This window comes from Conger conger, chromosome 11 (genome assembly GCF_963514075.1).
Source record: "Conger conger chromosome 11, fConCon1.1, whole genome shotgun sequence".
NCBI classification, from domain to species: Eukaryota; Metazoa; Chordata; class Actinopteri; order Anguilliformes; family Congridae; genus Conger; species Conger conger.
This window is the reverse complement of record NC_083770.1, coordinates 35,674,609-35,687,585: the sequence shown is the minus strand read 5'-3', so window position 1 is coordinate 35,687,585 and position 12,977 is coordinate 35,674,609. Positions and strand designations below refer to the sequence as shown.

General features: G+C 42.4%; 1 protein-coding gene across 1 annotated transcript in view; it reads left to right on the top strand.

Annotated features, from left to right (window-relative positions):
• The window catches only part of cacna1ba (calcium channel, voltage-dependent, N type, alpha 1B subunit, a), a 171,496-nt gene that overhangs the window by 127,253 nt on the left and 31,266 nt on the right, over window positions 1–12,977 (top strand). Inside the window, exons 28-37 of the mRNA XM_061259522.1 lie at window positions 1,131–1,227; window positions 1,808–1,968; window positions 2,521–2,658; window positions 4,004–4,205; window positions 5,877–6,041; window positions 6,268–6,378; window positions 8,969–9,052; window positions 9,814–9,816; window positions 10,308–10,424; window positions 11,743–11,808. Of these exons, the coding sequence (XP_061115506.1) occupies window positions 1,131–1,227; window positions 1,808–1,968; window positions 2,521–2,658; window positions 4,004–4,205; window positions 5,877–6,041; window positions 6,268–6,378; window positions 8,969–9,052; window positions 9,814–9,816; window positions 10,308–10,424; window positions 11,743–11,808 (1,144 nt within the window). The remainder of the gene's footprint in view (window positions 1–1,130; window positions 1,228–1,807; window positions 1,969–2,520; window positions 2,659–4,003; window positions 4,206–5,876; window positions 6,042–6,267; window positions 6,379–8,968; window positions 9,053–9,813; window positions 9,817–10,307; window positions 10,425–11,742; window positions 11,809–12,977) is intronic.

Sequence of the window (12,977 nt, the reverse complement as noted above, 5' to 3'; positions counted from 1 at the left end):
TTATATTTTATTATTCAGCGTCTCCCTGTTCCACCCCAGCTTTGTCACTTATTATTAAGGATCCGTTTCCTAAAACAGCAGTGGTTCCTAAAAAGAAACTCTGAACTGTGAATAAAAGAGTTTCTTTTTTGAGCTTCTATTGATTATTGCATGTTATTCTACAGAAACCAGATGCAGCATATTGTTTTCTTTCATTACCTATGCATAGATTGGAAAATAGAAGAAGAAGAAAAAACCTTTGTTTCTGTAGAATAACCCAGTAGATTTATTGTGCATGTGCTAAACTGTGGAATATTTTCAGCTAGCTCATGTAAATCACAATTACATGGCCCACACAATGGAATGTTCTGGAGTGGCATGTGCTGTTGTGAGATTACTAATCATTTTGTAGCCTGGGGGTGAGGGTTTGATAGGAGGGGAAGGGAGAGTATTACTGTATTAGTGCTGGATGTCTGGGAAATGCAGTTTCAAATGCAATATTAATGTATTCACCTATCAAGGGATTGTACTCCACAAATCCTGGTGTGTGGTCCTCTTCCTGTCAATGGATTTAAGGGTCACGTTAAATGGTGCTTTTAATGCTTAATATATACCTGTACAAATAGCTTAGACTTCCCAATTACTTGAGGCTTACATTAAAATTGCATTTGGCTTATGGCCACAATCAATCTGGTTTAGGGTGTGTTTTCGCACCAGAGTCCTGTGAACTGTGAACTTCATAAAACTGAGTACTTAATAAAATAGTAACAGTTCCACTCATGTCATCTAAGAACTTTAATCAGTGGGGAAAGACAAGGCTAAAATAAATGTGTTGTCTCAAACCTAGTTGTTCATGCATCATCATATACAGACAGGTTTCTGACGTTTTTAATAATTTCCAAATAAAACATTCCATTACAATACCTTGCTCACAGTTCAATTTGCCCCCTAAATGTTTCTGTATCAATAAGTATGTATTTCTTTATGTCTATTGTTTTTCAGATAATCATTGCAAATCCTTTACATATAAAACCGTTTTTAATCAGTGGTCCCACTTTGCACTAAGTAAGTCATACTGACACAGGCGGTTCCTCTACAGTGAAGAAGTTTTGCGTCTGCGTGGGGTTTAACCCACTCTCTGATATTTGCAGAGGGACCAAAGGCAAGGATATCAGCACCATCAAGTCCCTGAGAGTACTGCGTGTCCTGCGTCCTCTGAAAACCATAAAGCGGCTGCCAAAACTCAAGGTATGTCACCTCTGTGCCAAAACTTCAGGTATGGTCAACTCATTCAGCCAAAACTTCAGGTGTGGTCACTTCTTTCTGTCCAAAGTTCAGGTATGGTCTCCTCTCTCCCCGAACCTAAGATATAGTCACCTGTTTCTACCAGAAATTAAGGTACGGTCCACTCTTTCTGCCAAACTCTTTGGTCAACTCTATCTGCCAAACTTCAGGTATGGTCACCTCTCTCTCCAAACTTTAGGTATAGTCCCCAACTCTTTCTGTCTTAAGGTATGGTCAACTCTTGGGTATGTTTTGGTCACTTCTCTCTGTCCAAACATCAGGTACAGTTTAGTTATCTCTGTACCAAAAAGTTAGGTATAGTCAACTCTTTGTGTCACAACCTTAGGCACCAACTCTTTCTGCCAAAAAGTATAGTATAGTCATATAGACCTCTATATTAAAAACATATTCAAAATCTATATTAGAACAGGTATGTGGTATAACAGTATGTGGTATATGTGCATTTATTTCTATGTGACAATAATCCATCGTTGTGTTTTTAATGCAGGTGCCTTTATGTGTGTATATCTGTGTGTGTCCTCAGGCTGTGTTTGACTGTGTGGTGAACTCCCTGAAGAACGTGCTCAACATCCTCATTGTCTACATCCTCTTCATGTTCATCTTTGCCGTCATCGCTGTCCAGCTTTTCAAGGGCAAGTTCTTCTACTGCACCGATGAGTCCAAGGGGCTAGAGAAGGACTGCAGGTATAGTCACCCACTTGCCCTTAGCCTGGCTGAGCAGTGCAGACATAAGCCATGCAAGTCTGTGCCTCCCAGCTGTATAGATCTGGCCCCTGATTGCGCAGATCTGATTTTAGTTGCGCATACCAGACTCCTGCAGCGCAGATGTGAACTCCAGCTACGTGGACTAGACGCTGGCTCTTGCCATCTAATGCATCCAGCTTTTGCAAATCAGACCCTGTTGTCATTCACAGCCTGCTGCCCTGTACGGCTGTTTATCTGTCTGTCTGTATCCACATCTTTCCATTGATATTTATGTTACTATGCCTCAATGTCCTCAACATCTACTTAGGAAGGCAATTGTATGATAAATGCTGTCATGTGTAACACCATATTGCAAAGTAAATGCTATATTTCAGAGAACAGAGGTGTTATTGCCAAAGGCTTAAACATACACATTCTGTGGTGTAGGTTTATTTCCCAGAATAAGAAGCGCATACATGCAGACACTCTCTCTTTCTCTTTTCTTCCCACCCCCTTCTTCCGTGTACTTCCCTCCCTTCTCCCGTTGTTCAGAGGTCAGTTCCTGGACTACGATACGGATGAAGTGACCGCCCAGCCGCGCGAGTGGAAGAAATATGAGTTTCACTATGACAATGTGCTTTGGGCTTTCCTCACCCTCTTCACCGTATCCACTGGGGAGGGCTGGCCCACGTGAGTGTGTGTGTGTGTGTGCGCAAGTGTGTGCGTGCAGGCACAAGGGGAAGGGTCCGATATGCTGCCAGTCATAATTAAAATCAGTGACTGACAGCATAGTGACAGGACAATGTAAAAACAGATCTCAGTTTTGTCCACACTGTCTTCTCTGTCTTCCATTTTAAATCCAGGAAATTATATACTCTGTAAAAAACGAGATTAGAAAAGAAAGGTAAAATGAAAGCATTCAGCACTGTGGATGTAGTTAAGCTGTGTGGCAATCTTTGGTTTTATTTCATTGATCTTCTGGCTTTTAAGCACAAAACAAGTGATGGACCTGTCAAATTTTTGCGACGCTGCTGTATTGAGATGCAATCATTAGATGTGGCCATTGCCATGCGCCCCCCATTGCTGTGATCCTTGCCCTTCCCCCTTGTGACCTGTGTCTCCTTTTATTCTGTTCCCTCTGATCTGCGGCCAGTACCGTCAGACTGTTTGAAGCGCCATCCCTCTGAAGTTCCTTTTGAGTTCCTCCTTTATATTAAATAGAAGAACAGAAAATCTGAGGCTCCACATATCAGAATATGGATGTTATTGTTTAGTATGTCTTTATGACCAGCAGGGTGTGGAGGTGCATTTCTGGGATTTAACTGAAAATGCACAGTGCTGGCCTCTAATTGGCTTTGATATATATCTTATTTGAACAAAGTATCCAGGCTTATCAGGTCAGCATACCAGAGAGTGGGCAATTTCCTTGCTGTCCATAATTCTTCATATCTCCCTTAACTCATCTTTCCATCCTCCAAAAAATCATTAAATTAAGTACAGTATTAAATAATTCAGTGGTACATGCTATGTAAAAATGATGGGTGGTATTTCCTTGAGTCATTTCAATATATTCTTCAGGACCTGGGGAACTGAGGCTGTGCTGAGAGTGGTAATACTCTTTTGGTGGTGACTGTGATGAGCCCTATCTAAACCGAAATATTAGTATGATCCTCTGGCTGTAAATGGCAAGCATTTACCTGCCTGTTCCCTGTGTACCTTTGTTAGACTGAGGTCTCTTCTGTGTATTTCAGATGAGACATTCAATTGAGGTTGAGTCACTGTCATTAAAATAACATGGGTCTTTCATATATCATCAAATCATCCTCAGTTTCATTGGGGATTCAGTTCCTTGTGCACTTGTACTGATGTGTGCTGCATTTGTGGTGTAAAATGGCTGCCATGCACTAGATGGGTGCTACCTATCGGTGGCTGTTATCCCAATACTGTGGAGATAAGGTTTCCCCATCATAGCAAAGTGCTTTGAAATTAAACACAGTATATGTATTAAGTGAATGTCCAATTTCCTGCCACCTAGGGTACTGAAGCATTCCGTGGATGCGACATTCGAGGACCAGGGACCCAGCCCTGGGTTCCGCATTGAGATGTCCATCTTCTACGTGGTCTACTTTGTTGTCTTCCCATTCTTCTTCGTCAATATCTTTGTGGCCCTCATCATCATCACTTTCCAGGAGCAGGGCGACAAGGCTTTGTCTGAATGCAGCCTGGAGAAGAATGAGGTGTGTTGCAGATGTTCTTATATTTTCTATCTGGCAGAATATGTGTTCTTTTCAGATAATTTGTGCACTTCCGGTCAGCTGACCTGTGCATTTCCTGTCAGACCATCTGCATACTTCCTGTTTGTTGAGCCAAGCACATCCTGTTTCATGACCAGTACCAGATCTGGGTCAATTATATAATTTTTTTGGATACAAATTATTTTCTTTGCTTTACTGAAATGCAAATGAAACTGCAAACCCTGCCTTCTGATCCTCTTGGTTGGCTCAATTGCACCAAACAAGATTTGACCACTAAAAAGTATTTGAATCCAAAACAATTATGTACTTGACCCAGATCTGATCAGAACAATTCTGTTTTGTGAAATTCATGTATGCTGAGCTAAGCACTTCCTGCCAAATGACCAAGGCCCTTATTTGATCAGTCACACAGTTCAAACACAATTTGTGTGCCATTCGTGACCTTGGAATTATAAGCTTCTATCTGTGGTGTCTGAGTGTTTTTGAGATATTGAGCTTCAAAAAATACCAAAGTGAATATAAATGTAACCATGTGGGAACACAGTTCCCCCATATGCTGACTGCTCCAGAGCGCACTCAGAGCTGCGCTGGTCGACTGTGCAGGCTCCAGCTCACTGAGCAGCACAGACGTCCAGATGTGCAGACGTTATTTCTGTGTCCGCTGTTGTGGTCCCATGTCACGCATTGCGCACCATTAGGCAGAGCCCAGCAGGGGGCGACAGCCACGTGCTCCCAGGCAAGCAGCTGGGACAGACAGACAGACAAGTTTCCCGTCTCTGTCTGTCTCTCTCCCGCTCTCCCCGGCGGAAACGGACCCAGCGAGCTGTGCCGGGCCTGCTTTCCTGGGGGACACCATTATGCAGAGCCTAGTGAGCCCTGTGGAAGATAAATCTTCTCCCTCCATATGCTAACCCAACACCGCCTACCAACTGGTGAGAGAACGGAGCCGCAGGGGGAGTAATCAATCTCCCACAGTCCATTTAGACAGTTCCCTTCAGATGGATTCATTAAGATGTCATCAGCTTGGAACCTTGGTCTGGGGTGGCCATTTCAGGGGTCTTGTGGGTGGGAGTGGGGCCTTTGAGGTACAAAGATATTCTTATTCATTGCCAATGTCTTTTTTTTATTTTGTTGCTGTTTTGGTTGCGATTAAACATTGAAGCCTTGGTATATTGTGTTGGAAAAAACGTTAAGTACATTTGGTGTACTACTGAATGCTCCCACACAGAATATGTGCTTGAATGGCTTGGCTTCTCAGTGAAGGTCATCTTACTGTTCATTTTTGGAGGATTTCCATCATCAATGCTCATAGTTGTAAACCTGTGAGCATGTAGGAACTGTTGTGTGCATTAAAAGCTGATAAGATAATAAGAAGATAACATAATTACATTATTTCTTCTGCATTTGAGGCAGTGTTGTATACTGTGGAAAGGAAAATCTCCCCATAATGTCCAAGATCAGTTAACCATTGGCAGATGAAGATGGTTGACAACAATAATGTTGATGATGACAGCTGCTGGTGATCGTAGCTAATAGGCATATCAGCGGTGGTTATTTCTATTATAGAAGTCAGCTGATGTTTCTGTTAATTGATAATGTATAATAATAATGTATAATATCAAAATAAAATGCATGGCTTTGTGTCTTGAGCAGAGAGCGTGTATCGACTTTGCCATCAACGCTAAGCCCCTGACCCGCTACATGCCCAAGAACCGTCAGTCCTTCCAGTACCGGATGTGGAAGTTTGTGGTGTCTCCGCCCTTCGAGTACTCCATCTTGACCATGATCGCTCTCAACACCGTGGTGCTGATGATGAAGGTTGGTATGATGCTGTACTAGAAACCTGAGGTGTGTGAGAGACACAACACATCTGTTGAATCTCCTTCCCATTCCTGGGGTTTGTGGGAGCTCATCCACATAGCTGAAGTCTATTTCCTCCTGAAGAGTTTATGAGCTCTCCCAAATACAGAGCTTTCCCAGATTTTTCCCAAGTTAATGTTGTTTTGATGAGACTGCGTCCATTCAGCTGTCTTTCTCTCCACAGTTTCATGGAGCCCCACCATTCTATGAGGCCATGCTCAAGTACCTGAACATCGTTTTCACCGCCCTCTTCTCCCTGGAGTGTGTGCTCAAGATTATCGCTTTTGGTCCACTCGTGAGTCTCATGTTCTTGAGGATTTTTTAAGATCTTCTCAGTTATAGTGCAAAAAGTATTAGCCCACTGTTATACAGCGGTTGCACTTGGCATGTCCTTGCTAGTGGAAATATTAGCTGTTCTGTCGAGCTTTCACATGCTACAATCAGGCTATCTAGAAATGCATTTGATGGGAAGATTGGCTGGGTGATTGTCTATTGGTTTCCTGTCGAAGCATGTAATGCAGTGTGATGTGTCAGCATGTGTGAGATTGGGCTTGGGATCTGAGCTGATGGCTTTTGACAGTGTGTAGATACCTGCCACCAAATAATTGGCCACACATGCCCCCCATATCCTTGCAAAGCTTGTTTAAGATCACATTTATTTTTTCACATTTCCCCTGAGGGTCTTTAAGCCAGGAGTGATGGCACTTTAAAACAGGAAATCCCTAAAGCAGTCTGAAATTCTGTCGGTCCACAGCAGGAGACAAAACATATTTTCCACTGCAGGCTTATTAATGATCTGTATGCTGGCCTCAGCATTGATGTCATCATTGTGGTTAGCGCTATGGTTAGCAAGCAGTGGTTATCACTGTTGCCTCACAAGAAGGAGGTTTCGGGTTCAAGTTCCATCCAGCCAGATCCTCTCTGCTTGGAGTTTGCATGTTCTCCATATGTTTACGTGAGTTTCCTCCAGGTACCTCCATGTTTCCTCCCACAGTCCAAAGACGTGTAGGCTCAGGGGGTGTCTTGCAGAAGACATGTCAACCTCAATGTGACTACCCTGGTTGAGTAAAGGTTAAATAAAATAAATACATTAATAAATAAAGTAATGTTCTGAAGGAGGGCTCCCTGCATAGTATATGGAGTGTTGCATACTGTCCCGCTCCAGACCGAGAGAGCCATCTCTGCATTAGTATTTAGGAAATATGGTGGGAGTGGGAGGAGTATAACTATGTGGCTTTAGGCTTAGCCATTTCCCCATGCTTGCACCATGATGGAAGCTCCCAATGACCAAGCTACTCCAAAGCTGCCCCTTGGCTGCATTCTCCACTTCTGTCAGCTGTTCATAAAGTGACCATCATGAAAATGCAATATATGACCCCCACATTACAGTATTACAGTAGAATGTGGATGTACATAACTATTTTACACTATGGCTGCACAAACTTGAGATTTGACACCACGTATTCCAGAGACTTCTCTGACCTGATAGCCTCCAAGCTACATATCATGCGTATACCTCTGGCCTAAAAAAAAGGCTTTTCATCTCTCTGTTTTGTTTTGTACTTTTGTATTTGCACTTTGAAACAATGGGCAGTAACAAATGTTCTTTACCTGAAAACAATGTGTGAACAATTTGTGAACAAAACACTGAGGTGAATATTATATTCACTGATGGCATTTGTTTTCTAGAGTTTTGCTAAATAGTTTTTAGGATTAACCAGAATGGTACATTGTGTATCAGTTTAAATTGGACTGTACTATAGTTGATTTCACATTAAACATTTTTACATGTCCACAGACACATGAAACATTACACAGCCATCATCAAATCAGAGTCACATGATGCTTGTATATGCAATCTAGAGATGATAAATCAATCAAAAGAATGCCAAATTGGAATTCCATTTTGCTGAGCTCAGCAAAATAGTAGAAGTGTTTGGTTTGAAGCTTACAAAATTGATTCAAGTTATATTTGGTATACGGTATATTACAAGCACAGTAAAGTAAATACAGTAAGTAACAGTAAATGCATATTCAACAAAATGGCATGCCATGCAAAGTTTCCAGTGTTCAGAGCTGCCAGCAGACTGACCTGTCTAGGGTCCCCGGTTGCAGTTTCTTTCCCAGAGGTCCTCAGTGGGATTTGGGTGAGGAGGCTGTGACGAGGCTTTTGTCTGAGGCTTTTGTGACAAGTGGTGTTATCCTGTTACCCTCTGCCTGTCGTAATCTCAGGAAAATGCCTGCCTTCCAACTGTGACCAGTGAGCCTGTGAGCAGCACAGATGGATGTGGCACCCATGTGGAGCTGCAGACTGAGACTGCAAAGTGTCTGCACACACACACACACACACACACACACACACACACATACAGTACAAACACTCGATCATGCACATAACACGCTTACACACAATACACTTACATGCACTTTCATATGCAGTACACGCGTATATACACACGCTCTCACGCACCCAACTGCCCCTCGAAAGGAGCGTTTCATCATCTCTGCTTCCACTCCCCCTTCCTTTAATCTACACAAGTTTTGCTCTCATTTGTAAAAATGGACCTACCCCTTATAGCAGCTTCCCTGACCTTTGAATCACTTACTGGGATGGCAACCACTCTTCTGCTGCTAGTTGGATGCTGTCATTAAACAAATGGCCAGGGACAGTGGAGCAGCATGGTGTAATTACTGTATGGCCTGACAGATTGTCCTGGCTAGGAGAGCAACCCCTCCCCGCTCCTGTTGTGGGTCTCTGAGCAGCTTTAAGACTTCTACAAACCGGCTGGATTGTGCTTCTGGACAAGATTTAAAGATTTAAATACTAAACAGGCAGGATAAGTGCTAAGACTTCTTTCATCCTTTTCTTTCTTTTTCTTTTTCAGAATTACCTGAAGGACGCCTGGAACTGGTTTGACTTTGTGACCGTACTGGGAAGCATAACCGACATCGTGGTCACAGAGATTAATGTAAGCACTGCGGCGTGATGTTGGCATTTCCGAGAGTGATGGCATTTAGCTCTGTGTCGTTTATCTGAGGAACAGAGTCTGAAGGGGTAGGGCCGAAATGGTTGGGCAGAGAATGGATGCTGATCATGTGACAAAGGTTCCTCACAAGTGTGATGACCTGGCACAGTCTGTGGTGGGCTGAAAGGAGGAGGCAGGGGTACGGTGTGTATTGGAAGTTTCTGGAAAGTCAAGAAAATAGGAAGACAAAGAATCAACACCAACACTCACCACCCTATCGTTCTCCAACCACTTGTATATTATAGTATGTAAATGACTAGTTGGGCTTTATTTCAGATGCGATCCATTGATTGAACATTGCTAAAGTACAGAGCTGGATTATAAAACTCTACCTTTTCATGTTAGTTCACACATCACATACACCCATGGTAGACTCACTGTGGTTGTTAATTGTACATGTGCTATACTGTAGTCCCTGTTGATGTATGGACTGTTGTTTCTGTGTCTTACTATATATGTCTTTCACAATGTTACTGCTTAAATGTATGTATCTGTCTCTTTTTGGGTTTCCGTGCTACATGTGATTGCTCTTGTTTTTCTCTTGTTCTCCATCTCCACCTCTCTTGTGCTCTCTCACTCCCTCTTCCATTCTTCCTACCTCTGTCTACATATCTCACCCTTTTTCTTTCTCTGTCTCTCCTTCTTTAATGTCCACACTCATTCTTGACTGGTGCCTGTCCTTGCCAAAACGACTGCCCTTGCAGACGGTAAGTCAATCTCCTTCTCTGCTGCCCCCTGAAATTTGAAATTTCCACAGAGCAGAGCGTCTTTATAAAACCACAAGTCGTTCTCTGCAATTCTCATCCCCTGGGGGTAACAGAGCCTGCCTGGTCCTCTGCTCTGTTGCTGGATCGGAAACATGCAGTGAGCTCCATAATGTTTTGGACAAAGACATATGTGTTCATGATTTGGCTCGGTAATCCACACTTATTTGTCATCAAACAATTCTCATGTGGTTAAAGTGCAGATTCTTAGCTGCACTTTACTGAGCCAAATCAAGAAAAGATGGGTGTTTGTCCCAAACGTTATGGAGCTCACTGTAGAATGGTGCACAGCATGTGCATGCTTGATCCTGCTTATAGTGCAGGAAACAAATGAGGACATTTAAGACCCTGGAGCCGGCCTAATTGGCGGGTTTCAGGTGACGTTCATCTTCATTGCCTGACCGTGAGTGATGTGCCATGTCCTCACCCCGCAGAACAAACTGATCAATCTGAGTTTCCTGCGGCTGTTCCGGGCAGCGCGTCTCATCAAGCTCCTGAGGCAGGGCTACACCATCCGAATCCTGCTCTGGACCTTCGTCCAGTCCTTCAAGGTGAGATGTGCTCCTGCCTCATTTCCTCCCACACCTTCTCACTCAGAAAACATGGCCCCTTCCCCATCAGTAAGAGGTGTCGGCCGTGGAGAGGAGAGCGACAGGCTGACAGACCGCAGAGAAGTGTAATGTGAGCTGAAAACACACTAGAGCTGCCATTCTTCCAGTATCTTAAAAATGATTATGATGATGATGTATTATTATAAGTAGTAGTACTACTAGTAGTAGTAGCAGCAGCAACACTGTCACAAAGATGTTTTAGAGTGGAAATACAAAAGAAAATTTGACAAAAGATCCCCAGAAATCTCTAATGCATGAAAATGCCATTGTAGCATGGTCCACATAGACAAGAGACAAGCTGAATTGCTGAATTGCCATAGTTGAAACACTCATGTGTTCTTGTACTGTCCTTTTAAATAAGCCATTGCTGAGGGATGGGGGGGGGGTTCCAAAACAGTGCCCTGATCATATCTTTTAGTGTATACAGTATATAATGAACTCTTGAAAGTGTTGCTTTCTCTCGTAAAACATGTCAATACTATATACTGTAATACTGAAGCTCTACCTCAGGATATAATAAACTGTACGGCAGCCCTCCGCATTGTTCATCTCCCGAAGGCTTTCCCACCACAACTGTAAAGTGCAAAGATGAAATTTGGCCCGTGTGTGCATTGTACAGTTCAACCCTCTAGCATTTGTTATTTTTTATGTGGAGATACTACATAAACCACATGGCCTTCACAGGCTAATGTAATAACATTTCTGAAAGGAAACACTGGGCACAATGCTCCCCGGACCTTTGTAGCCCTACTCAGACGCAGATTAAACAGATGACAGCTAACCCCTCAGTGCCCTGTTTGAATGCACGTGCTCAGTGTACAGCATATCCTTGGTAACCTCCAGCAAAGGATGTGCATTTTTGGTCTGCGAGTGCCAGGTGGTTTATGTAGCATCCGCAAATAAAAAAGGCGAGAGCATTATACAATTTTCACACAAGCTAAACTTAGTCTTAACACTCCACAATAGGTAATGAATCCTGTGAACAGATACCCCATTGTTCTCCTGATGCCTTTAAACCATTGGGACTCATGGATATAACAGAGGTTAAGCAAGCAAATGCTGCAAACGCACAGGAGAGGTGGCAGTTCAATTAGAATTAATGTGTTTCCTTGCAAAGGCAATACATACCTATTATGAAAAAGATACAGCAGGAATCTGCTCCATAGATCTATTTGCCTGACTCTGGAATGAGTAAGAACATAGACACCCCTTTACAATTATTTAGCCACTAATAACACATTCTCTCCTCTCTTTCCAGGCCCTGCCTTATGTGTGCCTGCTCATCGCCATGCTTTTCTTCATCTACGCCATCATCGGCATGCAAGTGAGTGTATTCCCATAATAATAATAATAATATAAATATTATATTATATCTTATTATCTTATTATCTTATTATCTTATTATTATTCTTATTCTTATTAATACTAGTATTTTGTATTTATTTATTATTGTTATTACTATTATTATTGTTGTTGTTGTTCTTGTTGTTCTTGTTGTTCTTATCCAGATGTTTTGAGTGGTCTGGCAGTGTAAGGTTTAATAATAGACTGTATGTACGAGGTTACAGATCCTTTTGCTACAACATAGACTAGGACCAGAGATCTGTATTATACCATGATCATGTTATACGCTGAACATATAAGACCATAACTGATAACCTGTGGCTGAAGATGGGGGGCATGATGTGTGAGTACTTCTTCAGCAGATTGTAGAATAGCCAATCAGCAGCATTCTGTGTGAGGTGGGAGGGCCTGCTGGCTTATGCAGGGAGACAAGCGCATTTCTAGAGTTAGTTCCAGTAGTCCAGTGTCTGTAATTAGATGCTATGTTAACCAAAAATACATGCATATTGCAAGGTACATTTTTTATAATTGGTTGAAGTAGGGCAACCACAGTGCCTCTGTAATAGTGTTACAATGCATACAATGATGCAAGCATTGTTACATAAAGTATATATACTGTATATGCTGTGTGTGATCGAGTGTGACAGATTGATATCAACTCTCCCCGTCCTTGGATGCAAGTGGTATAGAGGTTGAACTACTGTGCTTAATGAGATGTTTATGTAACCTTCATTACCATTGACCATAATCCATGTGCGTATGCGCGTGTGTGCATGTGTGTATGCGCGTGTGTGCGTGTGTGTGCATAGAGATAGAAACACTATAAGACTAGAACAGTTTTTACGGATCACTAGATCCCACCGGGCCACCGAGGACATTGACGGTGTATCCTAACTAGTCAGCATGGGTAATTGGAACAGGTACAGTTGCCAATGGGTACAATTGGCAACCAAATTTGAAGAAAATGGGAAAATCAGACACAAAAAAAGAATAGAACAGTTTATGCATTACAGGGATAATATACCGGCAAGGTTTTTATTTTCTAATTGAACATAACAAGAAATGTTTGTTCTACAAAGGAAGCAACCGCAGATCTGTATGCCAATTAAAGAAGGAGACCAATATTGATTCGAATGCGATCATGTGGCA